Below are 22,008 nucleotides of genomic sequence, written 5' to 3' on the forward strand. Positions count from 1 at the left end.
CCTTCTCATTCAGAGTTTCAAAATACAGAAAAACATTTTGATGAAGATTTGTGTATATAACTCTTACATTTCCCAAAAATAAGATCTCACCCATTTGAAGGGATATTGGAAGACTCACCATTTAAAAAGGATAGGAGAGATTTATGTTCCCAGTCTGAGAGGAGGCCTGCACATTACCTTCACCAAGCAAACGAACTGGAAACTGCTTCCCTGTCATGGATTCTCCCCAGGCCAGGCATACGACCCAGCAGCAGCATGCAATTATTCTGGAGTGGCAGGTGACCATGCCATTGATATACAAGTTCTCCAGAAACATTAAGTTATGGCACAACATTTCCTACGCGAGTAAAGATTCCATGTCTCAACATTCAACTTAAGCAAAGGCAAGGAGAGAAGCAGTCGCTGGTGCCGACCTGTTTCATCTTGGCCAGTTCCCTGCGGGTGTGCTCATCATTCCGCAAGTCCTTCTTGTTTCCCACAAGGATGATGGGCACATTGGGACAGAAGTGCTTCACTTCAGGGGTCCACTTCTCTGGTATGTTCTCTGGAAGAGTCAAGCATATGGAAGGAACATCTTAAAATGCAGACCTAAGTGACTGCACATTTATTTATTTGATTTATATGCTACCCAATATATCCCTTATATATGCTAAGGAAAAGAGCCACAGATTCTCCAGACAATTAAAATGAAGTTGCTGAGGACTCTAAAGGACATCCCAGGTCAACAGAAGAAAACATCCAGCTTGCTGCCAAAAGCAAGTCTGGCGACAATGAGAGGCCTATTTCCAGAGGGTTCACGAGCACACAGCTGAGAGCCTGCTTTATCTACCACACACAGCAGCTGTAAGTGAACACTGTATGCCCTAGACCAGTAGAAGAAAAAGAAACGTGATTCAGAAGAGCATGGGAAGCTGCCTGACCAAATACCAGAGCTAACTGGCAGCATCCAGGATCCCTATGGACATGTGCAAGGACAAATTCAGAGACATAATGTCACAAAGGAAGAACTGTGCAGAAAATATCAAAGCAGCACACATCCTGCATCCTCGGAGTCCAGCTATGACCAATACTGCCATCATTCATACACCCCCTTCCTTCTGAAAGGAGCTGTTGAGTCTTTGCTGCCAACTGCTTATGATTTGTACTGAAAGAATGATTAAGCAGGGCAAAGAACAAGCATACGCCCAAGTACCAACCAAGTTACATAAGCTCCAAGTAGCTATTTTGCCTTGCCTGAGCAAGAGGAACCAATCACTCTCCAGCTGGCAAGCTGGTTTTTGATCTATGGTCAAACTCAATAGAAAAGACTCCTCTCTCGGACTCGGGCCTTGAAAGCCCTAAATTGGAATTTCTGCCAACCCCTGCATTTTTTACGGCATGTGTCCATGTGTATAGGCCAGGGGTCAGCAACCTTCAACACTCAAAGAGCCATTTGGACCCATTTCCCACACAAAAGAAAACACCGGGAGCCGCAAAACCCTTTTGACATCTAAAATGAAGACAACACCGCATATATTGTTTTTTACCTTAATGTTATGTATATCTTCATTATGATTTAGCTGCAGCTCTTGTTCAGTCACTCAAAACTGTTATTTTTAATCTTACATTATAAACTAGTAGGACTCCTTTCATATATTTTGAATAGGAGAACAGCTTCCTGAAGAGTCAAAGTCAGTGCTAAAGGGCTACATGCATTAAACAGCAAACCCCATAAGTTCGTCAGCAGTAAAAGCAAATGACTCTACCCACGTATCATTACACATTTGGTTTTCTTCAGAAACTTTTTTTTTCTTCAATTTATCCATGGTTGGCCAACCAGGGGAAGTCACAGATATAGGTGTGTTTAGTGACTGATTAACAGATAAACAGTCAAGTGCTATGAACTGTGACAGGTCCCAAGTGCAGCTTTTATCATTCAGAGGAAGGAGATTACATTTGGACAAAGAGAATCTTTTCAGCAGCATTTTGTGTAACATGAGAGCCTGCAGGAAGCTTGTTCCACTCTTTCCCTGCAATGTTGCAATTTACTTAACCTGCTAGCACAGCGTTCCTGAGTGGATGCCTCATCATCACCTATTGGTATTTTGTAACTCGGAGCCTCGGTTGCAGATCAGCGGCTGTGAGGCTTATTTTGGGCTCCGAAGCCACAGCAGAGGGATTCAAGAGCCACATGTGGCTCTGGAGCCATGGGTTGCCAACCCCTGGTATAGGCCATTGCATAGCCAGTAACTCTTTGCCTCTGGAATGCTAGCTATCTTCCAAGATCAGGCCATATTGTACCTTTCCTGCCAAAAGGCCCTAGAAACTAATGCATAGTTAGAACTGATGCCCTTTTCTCACTATGACATATTCCAAAGCACCAGTCCCCTGCCTTTTCCCAGTAAGAACAAAGGTTTGCAAGCAGCCAAACCATCCACTTGATAGAGATTTTAAAGAAAAGAAGATTTTAACTGAACTTGCAAAACATGTACTGTGGCATTAAATTGTAATTCCTCATTTGTTGAAGTCTATGTATATTTACCTTTAATAACAGCAGTATGTCTTCCTCATGAAAAATATATAGGGATGTATGGCATACATGCGTTCATTGTAACAGATTACTTAAACTTCATGTAAGAAAACCACAGCATTTTATTTTTGCTTTCTTTCCTCTCTTGTTGCTGTTCTCATTGTGATTTCAAAGTACACAATAAAAATAAAATTTAAGAGTTCACCCTTCCTTTAATGGTAGGTCACCAAGGTGAATGAACAGTGTCATGTGGTCAGTGTCATTCATGACCCAAACGTCTAGAGTGTCATAAGCTTACCCAAACTGTCTGGACTGTCAATGGAAAAGCACATGAGGATAACATCTGTATCTGGATAAGAAAGGGGTCGCAGCCTGTCATAGTCTTCCTGCCCAGCTGTGTCCCAGAGAGCCAGCTCCACCTAGAGACAGTGAAAAGGTTACATAACCACATCTTCTACAGATGAAAGCAGAGACTGAAGCAAACAGGAGAATAACCCATTTTCTCTCAAACACACTGTGAACCCCAACTTATTGGCAACTCTAAGGCAACATTTGTCCTAATTAAGCATCCAAGCCCAGTAGTTGATTATTGACATTATGCAGTTTGCTTTATGGAGCTGCTTTGCTGGGTTATCCTCAAGGGCACTGCCAAAGTCTATTACAGGATCATAAAACTGTCAAAGAGAGGCCATGTCCAAAGACAGTAACATCTCTTCTGAGCAATGCAGCATGGCAAGTTACAAGAGGTGCCGCCACAGAGAGAAAATAAGAATATGAAATCCATAACCTGCTTTGGAATTGTTTAACTGCAGGCATTGTTATGTTCTCAGGAAAGCGGGATGCAGCTTGTGAGCAGCTTGCTCCAAAGGCAACCAGAACAACACATGAACTGATGTATTGTTTTCTTTTAAAAAGTTAGCATCTTTAAAACACTGACCTGGCTTAAATTTCCCGCTTGTAGATTTTTCATAGTCTTCAATTTGGACTATGAACAGATAAGCTGTGCAATGTTTTGCAACAAATGGGAAAAGACTTTGGATTGACTAGACGTGTAGGGCAACCATGTGTATTTTAACTGCATCCATACCAGTTGCCCCATTTTTGTATGATGTGTTTGTTCCATTGGTGAATAATATGGGAGTGGGGAAATTTCTTCCATTCAGGCGCCAGGTTGCATTCTGGAAAATCTTTTGGGTACTATATTGCAGTGATAAGCAGGGCTGGAAATTCCAAAACTTGCCTCCTACCAATATTCAATTGTTACCAATTTATAGTAAGAATCATGTCTTTCCATAGGCACATGCATTATAGAGTTCCACCATTGGAAGCTGCATTATAGAGTTCCGCTAGCCCAGTATTGCTGGCACTGACTGGGAGCAATGGCTGTCCAGGCTTTCAGAGAAGATTCTTTCCCTAGCCCTACCTGGAAATGCTGAGAATTGAACTGGGGACTTCTTGCATATAAAGCAGGTGCGCTACCACTATGCTAATGTGCCTCTAAGTCTCTGCATATCCACTTAGAAGTAGGTGCATCATATATGTTTAAAGGAATCAGGACATGCCTCTGCAGGAGAAAGTTTACGAGGTGACAAGGCCAAGTCATTCAGCTGCATCCCCCCTCCCCTCCCCTCCTCCCTTCAAGGAAAAGCTCATACATTTGATCAACTGGAGTTAAGGAAAAAGACCAGATTTGAGCAATGGGCAACAGAGGTGGGTGACAACATTTCTAAAGAGTCAGTGTCAAGGCCATGATGAAGTCATTTGTAACCTTTGGGGATAAAGGAATATATTAGCTCAGAAATGGGATGGAGAGTGAGAAAGACTAAATACCTGTTTTCCATCTACTTCAATGTCAGCAATGTAGTTTTCAAAGACGGTTGGGACATAGACCTCTGGAAACTGGTCTTTGCTGAACACAATCAGCAGGCACGTCTTCCCGCAGGCACCATCTCCCACAATCACAAGCTTTTTCCGGATGGCTGCCATGGCTGTAGAGAAAGAAGGAACACAGCTCCTTAGGAAACTGAAGTACAACAGCATACATTGGGTCATCCATAACTCCTGCTACTGGGCCATACTTATTCCACGCCAGGCGTAACAGCGTCATATTAAGGAAATCGAAGTTCTGCACTCAGAATGAAAAATGGAAAGCAAATAATCAAGGATAATTCTTTTTTCTTTAAAGGTGGGGGAGATGATGGGCTTTGTAGGATGTTAACATTTGAATTGGCACGCTGAATGAATGCAGACACAGCTTTTCTTCACAACTGTATTGAAAAGACAGAATGCTAAAAGCTGCATGGCTATGCCAGTTCCACAGCCTGTGGGCTCCCTCTTCCTGGCCATCAGAGTGTTCAGACATTGAACGGAGCAGCGGAAGGGCAGGATGCACGCCCCACATGCCTAGTTTTCCTAGTGGCCCCAGCACAGCTGTGATTAGTGCACCTGAGGGAAATTTACCTCCTCTCAACCTCCCACCTGATACCCCTTGCCACTGGTATGGGGCCAAGGAAGCAAAAACAGCGCAGTGGGCCTAGTTAATCTTTTTCCAGGGCACCACCATCTTGAACGAGACAATCTTCCCCTAGATATATCAAGCCACATATCCAAAAAGCCTGGTGGGGGAACAAAGAGGGAGGAACAGCAGCACTACAAGCAAGGTAGGAAAGGAAGGACCAGAGATTTTGCCCCACCGTTCCACACCAAGCCTACCTCTGAAATTTCAAGAGTAAAATACTCATCATTCTACTCAACATGAGTAGAATACTCATGCTTAAAAATGCAGCCTAGCAATTCCACCATCATTTAGAAAACTGGCATCCATCCATCTGTCATAAGTCATATGAATCCTGGGATCTATGATCATTCTTGGTAATCAAGCCACAAGAATTGTGTGTCTGACTAGGGAAAACAACATGCTAACATCATTACTGAGGTGGCACACCTCACCAATAGTAAGAGATGCAGTAGAGCCTCTTCCCATATGATCATACTCGGCACCTGAGATCTGCATTTAAGGACCTTCTGAGGGTGTCCCCTCCTCAGGAAATAAGGGCATTAGAAACAAGAAGGGCCTTTTCAGGAATGGCACTCTGACTCTGGAATGAATTCCCCAGAGAGGTTCACCAGGCGCCTTCTTTATACGCTTGTCAGTGCCAAGCAAAGACGTTTTTACTGTGCCAGTATTTTAATGGTTAACCTGTTTTTAATGGTATTTTAAGAATGGGGTGTGCCTTTTATGAAAGTACCAGTTCTATTAAGCTGGGTGTGTTTTTAATGTTTTATTGTAGTTTGTAATTGTAAACTGTAATGTTATAGTTTTATATGATTTTATTGCTGTAACCCATTCAGGGAGCCATGTGGCTAATGGGGTAGGTTAGAAATCAGATAATGGATGGATGGATGGATGGATGGACAGACAATTACTCTGCAAAGACTGTGCTGAAATGTGACCCAGAGCAGTCTGAAAATTCTTCCTAATTCCACACCATTTAGCAGTTTTATTTTTAAAGTATCACAAACACTTTTCCATATGTCAATTCAGTCTCAGTGTTATTCACCTTAGCGTAAACATACACCCCTTTTTATTTGATTTTTCACCAATTTCACTTGGAGAATGGGAGTGACGGGGTTACATTTCAGAGCTGATGTATGGCTCAGCAATAAAACCACAGAATGTCACGGAACATCACACTTTTTCTGGTTTCAGTCCAGCAGAAGTTATTTGTGAAATCCTCAAGTGAGTCTGATGGAGTACAATGATGTAATGGGAAGCAAGATTCGCTATGAATAAGCATTTAAAGTTGAAAAAGGTCCAGAAAACTGAAACTTGGAAAGTTGTAAAGTACTTTGCTCTATAGCAGCATTTTCTCAGTTTCCGGAAGTCAGAGCACATTTTTTTCAGAACTGAATCAGGAGGAGCCCTTGATATTCACCCCACCCTCGAAGTTTTCTTCTAGAGCCTGTACTTTAAATAACAACCCACACTCTGAAGAACCTTGTCCCTGCGCCAGTGATCTGAAAATGCCCCCAACTGGGTTTTCCTCATAGCAATGAAATGACTGGCTTTTTAAAAGGAAATGGCACATGGGTGTGTGCATGCACTTGCGCTAATCCTTATCAGGACCCAGGGGAGGGGAGGCTACAATGGGGGAAAAGCTCCAAAAGTCAATGGCAGCACCTTCCTCTGTTTAGTTTGCAGGTGCTGGTATGAGGTGAAGGGTGGGGCGGAGACTGAACTGGATCAGAACCACAGCAGGAAGCAAAGGACTAAAAGACCTTCCCAACCTCTGTAAGGGTCCCAGTTCAGATTATAATCTACTTTCAAAGGCGATGATTTCGCTGCATCCGCTGACTAATCCAAATCATATCTGATGCAGAAAAGGTGTGCACTGTCAGGGATGCAGACTGGATGGAAACAAAGCCATAGTCATGCCCTATCCAAGAAAATGAAGTGTCTCTGCATGGCTGCTTTGGCTAAAGTTTTGCTGATTTTTTTTCTTGCAATATGAAGAAATGTTCTGGGTATTCCTGGCTCATTACTATGCTGAAGCTGGTTACTAGTTCTCAGTTCTTGTCATAGAGTTCCAGTTCCAAGGCCCACTGTCCTTTCCAAAAGGGTTCTATGGTCTGGAGTGGCCCAAAGTTCTATTTTATTTTGTCTATTTAAAATTTGTATAGACCATTCTATAGCAAACACTCTTGCATAGACACATCCCTTCCTCTAGTCTTTCCCACGTCTTTTGGTGATTACTCGTATGGGGTCACCATGCTTGGTGATGTTCAGCACTCCAATGAAGCCCTGGGCATAATGGGTTCAGTGCCTTCTTGCCAAGGATACTTTCTGGAGGCATGGTTGCATGGCTTCGGGTTGTCCAAAGCTTATTGCAGGGTACATCTTCTCTCCCTGCCTCCCAGTTTCTCAAGCAGGAATGTGCACCACAGAAAATCAGTGGGTTTAATTCATGGTAACTGCTGTTTATTTTGGAGGCTGGCAGCCCCCAGTCATAGCAGAATGCTGTATGGGCCAGTCCAAAGCTTCTTTTGTGGTGCAAAAGGAACTTGCACACAAATGAACCAGCTTCAGCATATTCCCTCTTGGACCTTAGATAAAATTGGACAGCACATCTTCTGTTTATTATGCATATTCGGGAACTAAGATGCAAAGCAATCAAATCTACACTAAGCTTTTTTGGGGGAGGGTGGGTTAGGTGGCAATTTGTCTGTCAACTTAAGGGATCTCACTGAAGCAAAACCGAGAACACTGTTGCAGATGACCACATCTGAAAGACAGGGAAGAGACATCTTGCAGCCTTCTTCCATCAGCAGACTCGCATTTTAGAGATCATCGTCCCTAAGAGCACTTTTTCTTTAGAGTCCAGTCTTTTTCCAGTCAACGAACTAGCTAGCCATTTACTTTGTTATGCATTGGATATTAAAATGTGATGCCATTATCATCAAATATGGTTCTTTGTTCCCCCATCCCACCCCCATGTAGTTAATATATTACATATTGCTAAAGCAGGGACTGCAAGCCCCTCCCCCGTTTAACAGAAGACTTGGAGTTGAAGCCCCATAGTTAAGCTGAATTTCAAAATGTAAGGATGTTTCAGTATTGCTTTTTCATTCTGCAATCAAGCTATGGGAAATCTGTATCTCTGTATTTACTAGTCAAGTAGAACTGTATTCTTGTTCTTACTTCTCAGACAACTACCAACATGAGTGTGTTAACTGAACTCTCATTTCTCGAGCATGTCCATGTGTGCACACACTCTAAGTTGTCCCAGCAAGGAATGAATTAGTACAATGGCTCTCAACATTCACCATCAGAAACTATTCAAGATCCAGAACGGGAAAATCATTTTCTTAAAAAATGTTGCCAACACCTTTTGTTTCCAGCATCCTAAATCCTCTGGAAGATCACAGACAAGCACTGTACAAAGCATGCACTTGGTCTTCACTAGTTGCTCCTAGAACGCCTTGAAACAATGTTATCTACACAGTCAGAAACTGGTAGCACCAGTGCTATTCGTCAACAGGAGTGGGTGTCAATCTTGGTCTTTGCAGAGAATGTCAAATTTTAAGGTCAAGCACATTTCATAGCTTTCCACATATGCTTGTGGTTGTTAAACACAAGCATACAATCATTCATGCTTTTGTGCTCACTCTCCCTAATGTATGCATTCTAACAAATATTTTTAAAGCACACATTTCTGAAATTCAGCTTTGTACTCATGTTTCTCAAATGTATGCCTTTTCTATGCATTGTTTCCCAAAATGTACATTTGTCTGTGCATCTTCACCCACTGCTGACCAAGACAAACCACATCGTAAAGCTTGCAGAAATATAGATTTCAGTACTCTACCCCGTCCACATTTGCTGAAAGACGGGAAGTGCGGACTGGATAAGTCCAGAAAGAAAAAATCAACTGAACTAATTTCTCATTTGTTAATAACTTCACTATCATTTTATTGAAACAGCCATTTAACAGCTGCCTGACAGGCACAGATTCAACAGATGTAGTTTCCCCCATCATTTCAATTTCATATGAGAGAAATGACATATCTGCACCTATTGAATCTCTGGATGTGATGCAGCTGTTAAAGGCCTGTAGCTAAGAGAGAGATGGGAAGGGACTCAAGCGCCATTTGTCAGCTTAAGTCAGCAGACAAAAAGAATTCAAAGAAAGCCATGGGGAATTCCAAGGGATGTGTGTTTAAGCACATTCCCAGCACAAATTCCAACCACACTTCATCTCTAGCAGCATTTCACCCTGTATATACAATAAACCATTCTGTGCCACATGGGATTACTTTCTTGGGTCCCAGCCAGTAAGGGACGTGAGTAAAGATGGTCAGAATGCATTCTTATCAGCACATTTCAAACTGGGAAAGTTATGCAAGTCTAAATAAAGTGCTTGGAAACAAAATGAGATCAGTAATACAGCAGATGCATTCTACCTGTTGTGAAGTTAAAAACTAACTTTATAAATGGGCCATGAATCCAGGGAGTATGCTCTCTCTTGGGTTAGTAAGATCCTTCCTTTAGTATTCTGACTCTTTTTCCAGAACTCACACAACATGTTTAAACCTTTCTCAAGCTGCATAAATTTTAGAGAACCAAGAATTTGGTTTGCTACTCCTCCAGGAAGAGGTTTCTAACATTTCAAACGCTTACTGCAGTATTCCTTTGTTGGGTAATCACCAAAAATCTACCCCTTTTAGATGGCCATGTGTATTACTTCAGTTCTGAAGCATAATTAACATTCTTCTCCTCCTCCCCTGGGCTCTGGACTTTGGCCTCAAGGCATGCTGAACCTGGCTGGGTCAGCAACTGCATGTATCCATTGCTCTCACACATAAAGCCTGTAACCATTTTACACTGAACCATATGTTGAACTGCAGTGCTGGGTTTGACTTGAGGTCTGCTCGATAACTAACAATTATTTTTAATGTTATTATTTTAAAATCAGAGTACGGTGGTTAAGATGAAAAGCTACTCCAACAGAAGGCAGTGTGCTCTCATGGCAATTTTGTGCACGCATCCCAACTTCTCCACTAACGCAAAAAGCAAGGGACAAAGTACAATCAAGCCTGTATCATAATTAGCTGCTAATGCAGAAATTAGATTCTGCTCAAATAAGTAGTTAAAGTTCTCTCCCATTTTGTTCAGCAGGTCAGTGATAAATGTCCCTCCTGCTCAGCCTGAAGCGAACGGGCTGTCAGGGCAGGGCATCTGGAGCATCTTGCAGCAAACCCAGTCCCCACATGACGTGCAGTACTGCACTCCTCTCCCAGCTGTTTTTATTTCCAGGGGCGGCCTCAGTACAACTTTTACAGCCCCTAAGGTGAAGTCTATGCTGCATCTTACTTTGACAGTAAAAGCAGATGGTGTTTTACAGCACAGAACTGGAGAACCACTAAAAGCCCAAGATGCTTCCAAATTAGTACTGCAACTTATTCAGCAAACACTGAAAATGTTTGACATTAATGGCAGGCTAAAGACTTGTCAACCTCACACACACACACACACACACACACACACACACACACTCAATTTATAATATGCCATGGATTCTAGCTTAAGACTGTGTGGTCCAGAGCTAAGGATCAGCACTGAAGAGCAAACATCACTGTTTGATGGAGAAGCAAACCTCTCTTAGGTCTGTGTAAAAGTCAGGAAGTGACCAAACAGTTGGCAGCTGGGGAAAAAGGTAGGGTTGGGGAAAGAGGTGTTGCCATGGAGGAGGCCCAAAGAGCCAGGTGTGTTCCATAGACCTGGACTTCAACATGCCTGCTGAATATACCATATATCCCTTGACAGCAAATCTGAAGGATGATCAAGGCAAGCTGTTCCTCTTCATTCAAGTTATCTTGAAGTTTCCTTCCTCCGTAAAGCTGAATCCAAGGAGAATCCAGTAAGTCTAGGAACTGAGGACAGAAACTGATGCCACAAACACAGTTATTCCCAGACAAGCCAACCACCCTGGCTTATATCCTGCTCCTGAGTCATGTTACCTGCCCTACCATGAGTGGATGAATTTGTGATCAATAGCTTTTGCTGTGTCCTAGGGTCATTTGTGGATAGCCTTGTTCAGCAGGAAAAAGCAGAGCACAAAGAGGTGAGGTATGGAGATGCATCTTTTATTCTTGCTCTTGTCTTGAAAAACTTGTTCAACATTAGGAGCTCAGCAAGCACCAGAAATATATTTCACCATAATTTTGTCTAACAGGGTCTCTAACTGATGCATTCCAAATTAGGGGAAATCCTGATGAGCTGATCATTTTACAGATTAAGATATGCAGTGAGAAGGAAATGACATCATTTGTGGTGTAAATGACTACACAAATGCCAGCACTCCCCCTCAAGCCTTCTACATCTTCTTGCAAAAGCAGATGTAGAAAACCAAAGCCAAGTTAACCCTTTGCCTTGGCATTCTCACATGATCTGCATCAACCAACCTTGCCTGATGGCTTTGAACGTGGAAGCATATAGTGGAAAGGGATATCAACCTCAATGATTAGCCAAAAAGTAAGGCTCAAAAAGGCAGAATATATCCATATTGACAAGCAGCCTGTTCTGAGAAACAAAGCCAAGAGAAGCTAAATATTTTATTCATGACATTCAGCCTGCATTTGGTAGATAAGACAGATGGGAACATGTGTTTAAATGCTGCCAGTTAAATTTGGAGAACTGAACATTATACCCTTTTCCTCCAGCCTACTGAAAGAAATCAGCTAATGAGGGGTCTCACTTTTGCCATCTATGTAAACAGTTTGCTCAATAAAAGTGTTTTCTGAAACTTATTTTAGGCTTATGCTAGTGCAAAATTTCTGAAGGGTACAAACATTAGATGCCTTGCACTGATCTAAACATACTTTGATTGGTATGAAATACAACTTCATTTGATCCAGTTACTTGAGCCAGTATACCTTCAACTTGTGAGCAATTCCCTTCTGTGAGCTTATAAAAGTTGGATGCAATAGTCCACCCACAGTTGCTCCTCCTCCTCCATTTTCACAGTCCTGCTTTCAAAAATCAAATGCACATCCCCCCAGGAACTGTGATCAAAATTCACAGAATAACAGCTGCATTCTTTACACAGGGAGATTTCCTTATCTCTTAAGTACTACAACATTACTCCAGAAGAGTAAAACATGAGGGAGAATACACAAGACAAAAAGAAACCACTTGTTCTCTAAATCACATAAATACAATGCAAAAGCCAAAGAAATTGGAACTTGATGTCTTTGTTTCTCACCAAGTTGTATTAAAGACATTATAGTACAGTATATCGAATCAGAAGAGATAAATGATGTTTAATTTATTTAAGGCAGCCATGTGGCTAATTGGGTTGGCTAAAAATCCAATAAATAAATAAATAGCCTAGAGAATTAAATTCATCTTCAGTTGGTGGGTTGGATGTTAACCTAGCCATTCCCAACCTGCTGGCTTCCACATGTTTTGGACTTCCGTTCAGTTGCATCTACAGCAGCCAGTGGTCAGGACTGCTGAGATCCACTGTCCAAAGCATCTGGAAGGCATCCGTCTGCGGAAGACTGCTCTAAGCTAAAGTAAGCATCACCAGAAGTATCTGTTAAGATGAGAGATGCAAGGACAGAGATAGACCTGCATTATAAATCAGCCTTGTAAATACCTTTGCCCCCTCCACACACACACACAAACATCTGCAAAAGACACACAGGAACTAGCCTGCTGAGAGAGCTGCATTTATATCCTGAGTGCATTTATATCCTGATATATCCTTCTCCTATCAGACCATTTGATTCATACACTAGCTGCCACCAAGAATTAAAAAGTGGATCCCATGCTGTGCATTGGGGTTTGAGGTAGGTTTCAGACCAGAACATGAAGACTACTTTTGCAGGGGATACCTACTTGGATGCACAGAGTATGTGAAGCAAAGTTGTGACAAGACAGACTTGGGGGTCCCTTCAGTGCAGTTACTCCAATTTTGAACTCAGAGGCGTACTTGCTGGGTGGATAAACAACACACAGATCTGACTTGCTAAAAGTCCTATAAAGTCTGAAACATGCAAATGAGCACTGAAGCCACTGACACACTAGGAAGTCTGCTGGCAGTGTGCGTCATGTTTGCTCAAACAGAGACAGACAGCAATGGAAACTGTGGCTGAATAAATTCCATGTCCAGACCAGCCTTCAAGATACTGAAAAGCAAGATACTCTGTGACTCTCCAGGAGCCTGCAGCTGAAATCAGATCAAGGCTGGACCACTAGCTAATGCTTAAGAGTATCTTCTGGTACTTACATCAGTTCACATCACTATACCTGTGGTCAAAAATGTCACCCATTTAGTACAATGGCATAGGTGATGTTGCTATAGTACCCCATAATAAGAGTTGTGGCCAATAATGTGCCAGTAAGATCACATTCATTCCTGGGAATAAAGACAGCTTGTAACTATCAGTTCAGAAGCATTATCATGTTCGCATCATCTGAATTAAAAAAAATATATACCTGTGTTCCCACACCAGCCATCACATCAGTTATTTGGGAGAAAACATTAAGGTCAGCCTTCCCTATCCTGGTACCTTCCTGATGTTTCAGACTTCAGTTCCCATCTGTCCCAGCCAATATGGCCAATGGACAGGAATGCCAAGAGTTGTAGCCCAAAACATCTGGAGGGTACCAGAGAAAGGGATAAAAGACAAAGAGATGCTCTTAGGTTCAGTATGACACTGCTCCCATTGAAACTTCTCCTCAAGGATGGAGAAGAGTTAGAGCTTCTACACGTAAAATAAGTTCCTGAATTACTGTTCACTCTTGGTATAAGTTACGCTATTTTTGCTCAACCTCCTGAGCCACAGTGCAAGCAAAGCTCACTTTCCTTGTAGAACATCTCTTGCTGCTTAATCCTGCATGCATGGAGTGTGGAAACCACCCTCAGGCTGCTAAGGGCAACCAGTGTGTCAACATTTTATTGACATGTAACATTGATAAGAATGGGACCAGGATCTTGGAGCCAGGTCCATGGCCTTTTAACCTATACAGTCAAGGATGACTCACTCTGGGAACCTTAAGGACTGAACCACAATGAGACCTTTGATCACAGCTAGGAACTTATCAGTCAGTTTCAGCTGTATGCATGGAAGCTTAAGAGCAATACAGGTCATCTTCAAGGAACTCCACCCTTGAAGGTAGTAATGATTATTCCTGTTAAGCCAATCTCATGACATACCTCTGCTGTGGTTTAGTGCAGAACTCTGGCCAATGAGATTTTCTCATACAACGCTTACTGAAAATGTAGATGTTCTTCCTCCTTATTTGCTCCATACCTAAACTTGCAAAAATAAATAAAAATGGCCAACAGGACAAACAGGCTGCTGACTTGCCTTCCTAATAAATTCATCTTGCAGCAACTGCAACAAACAATTGCAATATGAAGAACACAACTCATATTTGGATGAAGGATCAGATAAGGGATCAGGCTCAGTTTTGATCAAGTTCGCATTTCCTCCAGGCTAAATTCATTCTCTCTTGCCTCTTAACCAGACAAGTCATTTTTTAAAAAGTTTGCACAAATAATCATATATGTTTGTATACACGATTTTGTTTGCACTTTTTCAAACATATGTATTTTATACATACTCTTTCAAAGGTACACAGTTTTGCAAACTTTTCTTTTAACAAACTGCCTACAAACTTCAGAAAAGTCTATGTTCCTACTTGTGTTTTGGTTTGGGAAGTGCAAACAAATGTCTCACACAACCTTACACATGTGTTTTAAAGTGCAATGTGCATTTCATGATGGAGCATTTGAAAATTATAGGACACTGGAGGGGGACACACATACACTCACACACAAAGACAGCACACACTGTTAGCAAGTACAGAAATCACATCAGTCTTGGTCACAAGAAACCTGGGCTGATCTCATTCTTCTGAGAGATTTCAGGCTTTACAACAGTACAGCATATTTTAGGCAGCACTGTTGGAGTCATCTGACCAGTCACTGTGGGGCAGCAACTGCCATCACTGCGGTTGTGAATCTCCCTTGGGTTTAATGATTCCTCACTCAGGAGGGGTTGGGAATACCTCTGGAAAAAGGACATGCTACGCATTTGCTGTTCTGTGAGCTAGAGACATAGGAAGTGACCATATGCTGAGTCAGACCATAGGGCTAATTTGAGGCTAAGTGATTTAAATCAAGGACCGGGTTCTCACAGCGTGGCAGCCCCGCCTTGGTAACTTGCCAGGGTGGGTTTGTGCATTGTCCGAATCCAGACTGCTTTTTGCAGGGCATAACCCAAGACTTGGGCTAGGGGTTGCTGTACCTAAAATAGGCTGCTGTGTCATTTGAACACAGGAGACCAACCTCATCATTGGTAGAAGGAAGCAGTGTCAGTGCTACTTGGCAAGAGCTGCTCCTCCTGAGCTTGCACAGGACCCTGCCGATGACAGCTGCCCTTTGAAGAGCGCCAGTGGACCTTTGGAGTATCTATCCCTGGGTTAGTCTTCCTGCCCCAGGCTCACCATGATTTTTGGCCAGCTGTGGATGCTGGCCTTCCTCTTCTGAATCAGAATTTGATTAAGCACATTTTGAAGGCAGTGTTATGCGAGAACTAAGCCTGATCCCTGTATTTCTAAGACATAACTGCAATTGCACTAAAGATTTTTAGTACTACCTAGGCCAGATGTTTTTTATTGGTGTGTGATGTTTTTATGAACATTGGCAGTTTTATTACTATATCTGTTTTATATTTCAATGAGTTTCATGCCTGTAAGCCACCTTGGGAGGGCTCCTGCCCTGAAAGGAAGGCTACAAATATTTTAAAAGAAATATAACTATAAAGGGGGAACAAAGCTGGTTCTGGATTCAGCTGATATATGAAATGCCAGCTGAAAGATTTTTGCCTTTCCCTGTTATCTCTCTTTACCTAAGAGCTCTAGATGTGCTGCATATGGGTTATTCCAACTGGACTGGTGATGGAAGGCATATGCTACCCTTCCATGTAGGACTTCCCCAGTAAGTAATGAAAGGAAAACAAAGATCTGTGGCTCAGTTCTATCCAGTGAAAGGCACTGCTCAGGATGTGTCCCCATATTCAACAGCACAGCAAGTGACAACATACAGCAGGGTCTTTTCAGTCATGGCACCTTGTCTTAATTACTTCTTGCCCTGGGAATCAGTCAAACACCCACCCTCTCTGTTTCAGCAGCCATAAATATATTTTAAACATCTAGCTTTTGATGGCATTTGACGTTAGTCTTCATTCTCAATAGAAGCAGAACTGAAAGCTCTAGTGATTAGTGTCTCAATATTGCCATGAATATAACTGGGTGACCTTGGCCCAGACACTGTCAGCTTCACAGGGCTGCTGTGATGACAAAATTAAGGGAAGGAAAGAGTATTTACAGTACTTTAAACTCATCATAAATATGTTTTTGAACGAACTTCCTGGTTCACAGTTCAGCCTCTTGGCTGCTATGCTACACTAGTTCATTTTTCAACATAATTACAAGCTCCAGTGCATCACAGGAACTTTGTTCCATTACAGCTAACCTTAAAAGTGACACGACATGCTGAACTCACATCCCAGGCCATCAGTACTTTGACCTAAAGTGTAGGGAGGGAAATATCCTCATATATACAGTCAAGCTATAACAAAGCAAGGAATGGTTCCGCTGCTGCTCGGATAGTCCATGGCTACCAGGGTGGTTTCTTTCTTTCTTGGGAAGCAATACAAGTTTGTGTTTCAGCTGTCAGTTCAGGCCTTATTTTCTCTGCAGTCACTATGCCTTAACACTCTAGGGGAAATTGTTTAGAAGTGTTATTTGTTCCCATTAAATGTAAATTTGGAAATAACAGACCATCCTTTTCAGTCTTCCTGGTTGTTGGAGCTAAAGATAAGACAAAAAGCAAGACTGGGTGTGTATGTGTGGGTAGGTTGGTGAGTGGGTGAGTTTGTAAACACCAGTAACCATCCTCTTTTGGCAAGATGAGTCAGAGATCAAGATCCATACATGAGACAGTGGAACTTTGTGTGGGGGGGGGGCACTCCTATTCTTTCAGATATGCCCACACACAGGGATCTCGAGAGTGGTTTTGACTCTAGGCCAAGTCTGGGTGAGCTGTGCTACTTTCAGGTCAGAAAGTCACAACAGCCGTTAAAGATGGCCCACCAAGAGCTGAATAAACATCCTAGTTTCGTTGCCTGAGAGTCTGCAAAAGAGGGAAGCTGTCATGTACAACAAAAGCAGACCACAGTTCTGGGAGGGCAGGTGAGGTTCAGCTGGGAAGGGTACAGACACACAGGCCTTCCATAATCTGAGAGCGCAAAGCTGAATGGGGCTGAAAAGGGAGAGAGCAAATCCATACCTTGGCCAGACCACAGGTCCACTTGCTCTCAGCCACAAAGCCCGCTGCCTGGCATACAATAACCAGCGCAACTTGCAACAGCCAATCCCTTGTGCATCACGCCATGCGATTCAGCCGTATTTCCTGACTGCAGATCATTAACTTCTTGGTTTTACGTACAATAGCTAAACAGCAAGCCTGCTCATCCCGCTGCAGCTTGGATGCAGAGGTGCACAAAAGTCCCAAACCAGCCTTGCATACTTCCCTCGGTTGTCACATGCCCTTCATCTTGCCCCATGCGCTCCCTCCCAGTCACCAGTCACTTGGTGGCTTCATAGCTTCACACAGTCCCCCCACATCCCTACCCCTGCACCCTTCTAAAAGGCTGAAGTGCCACTCCAAGGATTCGTTACTACAATTAAGCACTTTAAACTAAAATACGCTTGATCCATTTGCCTTGCCCCATTTTGCCTGTGGTTCTGGTCACCACGGAAACGGAATCTGACCCACAGGCTGCAAGGGGTTTTTGCACCCCCGCACTCATGCATGGCAAGGAGTATCTACTTGTTGAGATAATGGGGACAGTAAAATAAACCCATGGTCACAAGAACTCTTTTTTAAGCAAAGAAACACTTCTGTTTTGCTTTGTTTTTTTAAGTTAGGTAGTGTTGGAAGTGAGGAACATGACTTACTGATGGTACTGAGGTTTATTTAGGTGGTAAGCTGGTAATGAAAAAACCCTTTACAGGTTAAAAGCTTAGCAGATGAGTTCTATGCTACTCAGCAGTTCACATATTACTTTGCAAATATTGGTTGATCCTAATAAAGCTACTATTTTAATTGCCTTTAAATTTGATGCTAGCAGTCCAAAATGGCAACCTACTTTTCATCCCTGTATAGAAACACCATGCCTCTCAAATGCATGCAATTCTGGCTACACATAAGCTTTTCCAAAAGAAAACCCAACAGAGCTGTCAAGTCACCCTCCGAACCCAAAGTGGATGGCATATAAAAGCTGTTTAGTAAATTTACTCAGATGATGATCAAGGAAATACTTTTCTTCTTTGCCCCAGTTACTAAGCAAGACTCTCTACTGTGTTAAGACACAAGCTTATGCATGTTTAGACAGAAAAAGGCTTACAACTCCCAGCATTATTTAGTCTAAACATGCATAGGATTGCAGGATTAAAAATACTGCATTGACAACAGAACTTGAGTATGTAATTTCAGAGGCAACAGCAAAAACCCAAAAGGGCAAACACCTCTGCTCAGGGAATGGAAAAGACAACAAGAAGAACAAACAAGGCATCTATTCAGAAAAGACACAATATACAGAGGAATATGCACAAAAGTAAACCTTCCAAATTCAGAACATGAATTAGAAAGCTGAAATCAACTGTAAAACAACTGATAAATCAATGAGCAATGGCAATATCATACACTGAGCATTCCAAATGGGGAGGGAGAGAGAGAAAGAGAGAGAGTTGAATATTGGACTGCAATCTCAGATTTTAGGTACAGTTGAAAGGAAACTGGAAAAATTGGTTCAAGACAAGGAAAGCAATTAGACGCAAAAGGTTCTGGTTTTCATCTACCACAACTTTAGTACTGACATCTGATTGCTGACATCTGATCTCAATATTACCTTGGTAAATTGTTCCACCCAAAGTCAAAGCAAGCTGTACTTGATTCCTGCTTAGCAAGCCTCCTTCTCATCCACTGTGTAGACTTCTAGTACTGATCCTTTATCCTTGACAGTCAAATGTAAGATCAGTAGAAAGACTGATGATACTGCATATATGCCAACATTTTAAAGCATGTGTTAGATGCAGGAGAACAATGTTCATCAAATGTTGCTTAGGAGACCTCTTGGGTGGGCAAGCAGAGGAGGATGTTTGAGTTCGATTAGATATTCCTGACACACTTGTACTGCCACCTGGAGCACATATGCTGGTCAGGCTGAAATGTGAAGAACAACATCGTAATGGTAGCCTGAACTCTCACACAATTCTTAAGGTGTTGGTATCAAGATAGCGTGAGTGTGCGTGTGCAGTTCATTGCCTTTTAAATTGTTTTTAATTCTGGTGCTTAGGACCAGAACCAAACTTAGTAGTACATAAGCACCAGAAGGGGAAAAAAGAATAAGCATGTTGTCAAATAAAGCTGAAAGTAGGATCACATGGAGTTTGGCAGAGGTTAACTCTGGATTCCTAGGGGTGTCAAACACATAGGAGATTTTTGAGATGTGACCATGGAGGCTGAACTGTTCTGTCTTCTACAGAGGAGGGTTTTTTTTTTTTTTACAAAGACACTAGTTTCATCATCCTCAACTGAGTGATTTTCAGAAGCAGAATTTGGAAGCCCTACAGGTAGCACTCTAAGCAGTTTTCATCTCTATGGGAAGCAGGTCTGTTATACAGTTAATGGGTCTTAATTGTCTATTGAAGAGCAAGCTATCTAAATTTAATTTGCATTACAACAGGGAGCAATATATTATTGCTGGGGAAATTAGTTTGCATCTAAACACAGCAGGAACAGGGGATTTTGGGGCTGGGACATGACATCAGTGTCCCTCCTAATGTAGCTGTGTCCCTGTGGCCCCTGCTTTCACTACACCACAGAAGGTGCTGCTTAAAGCAACTTTGCCAGATGTAACAGTAATGTGCTGTGGAGATTAAAAACCAAGAATGAGGTAAGCTGACTTTCCAAGTCTTAGGCCCTCCCTTGCAAGCACGTTACACTTCTTGCATACACTGCAGTCATTAGAGAAAGAAAAGTAGGGAGAGATTTTTCTGTCTCTTCTTTTGATGTTGCAATACTGAAAGGGACTTTGTGATGCAAAGTAATTACTCTGAAAGAAAGAACTGCAGGGAAAGAAAATGCAAAGTAATCTGTTAAGGAAGGCATAAAACTTTCAGAATAACTATAAGAACTCTGGATCCAGAAGGACAGCAACCACTCCTGTCCCACGTCAAGTCACTTAGCCTTCCCTGATCTGGTGCCTTCTTAACGTGTCAAACTATAGCCCTCTCCCCTTAAGTATCTAAGGATGATGACATAATCTGGACAATGCCCAGTAAGGGGAATTAAAAACAAGGAGATATACTATTCATGCTTCCTGTTTTACCATTTATAGCACTTAGGCTACAAAGTCTTAACTGGGAAATCTGTCAGCATGAGACTGACTAGCCTGTTCTTTCTCAAACACCAGGAAGTTCGAGACACAGCAGCATACCTTCCCCATCCTCAGCATACAAGCAGCAGCAAGTGGAGAAAACTGTAAGCACCCATCAGCCATGTTGAAAAAAGATTCAAGCACCAGCCTGGTTGGCGTTTGCACATGGAATGGGAACAAATGAGCCACCTTGTTTGGTGCCACAGGCAGCAAATGTCTTGGGCTAGCTCTGCGATCACATGAGTCTGGTAATACAAGTGACTCAACAAAACTGAAGAGCAAAAGCTATTTTTTCAGGAGAGTAAAACCAGCTAGATTGTTTTCAGTTAGCATCTCTGGGTGCCATTACACTTTACCTTGCAAAGTTAAACCATGTGCAACAGCCAAATTCCAAATTGTAAAACAAAAACAAATACACACCATTCAACCGCAGGCTCCTTTTTTTCTCCCAGATTTACACAGCAGTCAGATTATGGAATAATTTCTCTCTCAATGAAGACAATGGCCACATTCATTCATCTTGGCAAAGCAATGATGCTGCTGATTATTTTACTTGTCCCCAGAGCTTCTCATGCAACATTCTGAATGCCAGCACCAGAAAACAGTCCTTTGCTCACTTACTAGGTCTGCAGTGGAGTTCTCTATCGAGATTCAGACAACTATACAGATTTGAAGAAATCTTTAGAAAAGCAGAATAGGCTCTTTTGGGCTGTCTTAATATGATTCAAAGCACTCTGTTCATTTAGTTTGACATGGTACATTTGGCAGCAGTGACAGGCACCTCCCTGTGAACAAACTGTGGGAAGAGGGAGAGGCAACATTGTACAGGATGCAAGAGTACTCAGCACACTGAAAAAAGCACCGATTCAACCTTGCAGTTCTGATGCTTCCACTCTCTATAGGATGCAGATAAGCAATGTTTATTTTGGGCAGCTGCACTTCTAAAAAATCCCCCTAACCACCATCAGAAAGACTGCTCTGTTTCACTGCTATCCACATCTGATTTTGATGTTGCATGATGTATACGGATGATACACATTTCAAATTAGGACACATACAAGTCCTAGAAGCAAGCTAAAAGCATCTAGCAACAATCTCTGACTTAAAAAAGGATACATTTCCACACCCTTGTTGATTCTGCTATATACAGTAAAGGCAATGTTGTTATACTGCAGCCTATGAAAGTTTCTGCCAGGCTTTACTATCACTGCCCTTGGTTCAGTGAGCACGGATACTTCCCTGTTCTTTTGTGGCATTATAATTCTCTACAACATGCAGAACATTGTGCAATATATTTGATTATAGAGGCCAGAAGGCTCAGGAAAAAACTGGAAAATTAGAAAAAGGGGAGCCTTTCACAGAAAACGAAACAGAAAAAAGGGGGATTTCACAGCTCTGGGTGACAATCAGTTTGAGTACTTCTTGAATGATGCATGCTCTTAGTTCTCTTTCCCCCAAATTTCAAGGAAGGCTCATTAGGAAAG

At 42.2% G+C, this 22,008-nt stretch overlaps 1 protein-coding gene across 2 annotated transcripts in view; it reads right to left on the bottom strand.

The window, feature by feature from the left end:
• The window catches only part of RHOC (ras homolog family member C), a 29,270-nt gene that overhangs the window by 1,499 nt on the left and 5,763 nt on the right, over positions 1-22,008 (bottom strand). For both annotated transcript variants that reach the window (XM_044447303.1, XM_044447312.1), the window contains exons 2-4: positions 4,340-4,497; positions 2,808-2,928; positions 414-544 (exon numbers count right to left, since the gene is read on the bottom strand). In XM_044447303.1, the coding sequence (XP_044303238.1) occupies positions 414-544; positions 2,808-2,928; positions 4,340-4,495 (408 nt within the window). In that variant the 5' untranslated portion in view covers positions 4,496-4,497. The remainder of the gene's footprint in view (positions 1-413; positions 545-2,807; positions 2,929-4,339; positions 4,498-22,008) is intronic.

The sequence above is a fragment of the Varanus komodoensis genome, unplaced genomic scaffold (assembly GCF_004798865.1).
Source record: "Varanus komodoensis strain SLA01 unplaced genomic scaffold, ASM479886v1 scaffold1, whole genome shotgun sequence".
NCBI classification, from domain to species: Eukaryota; Metazoa; Chordata; class Lepidosauria; order Squamata; family Varanidae; genus Varanus; species Varanus komodoensis.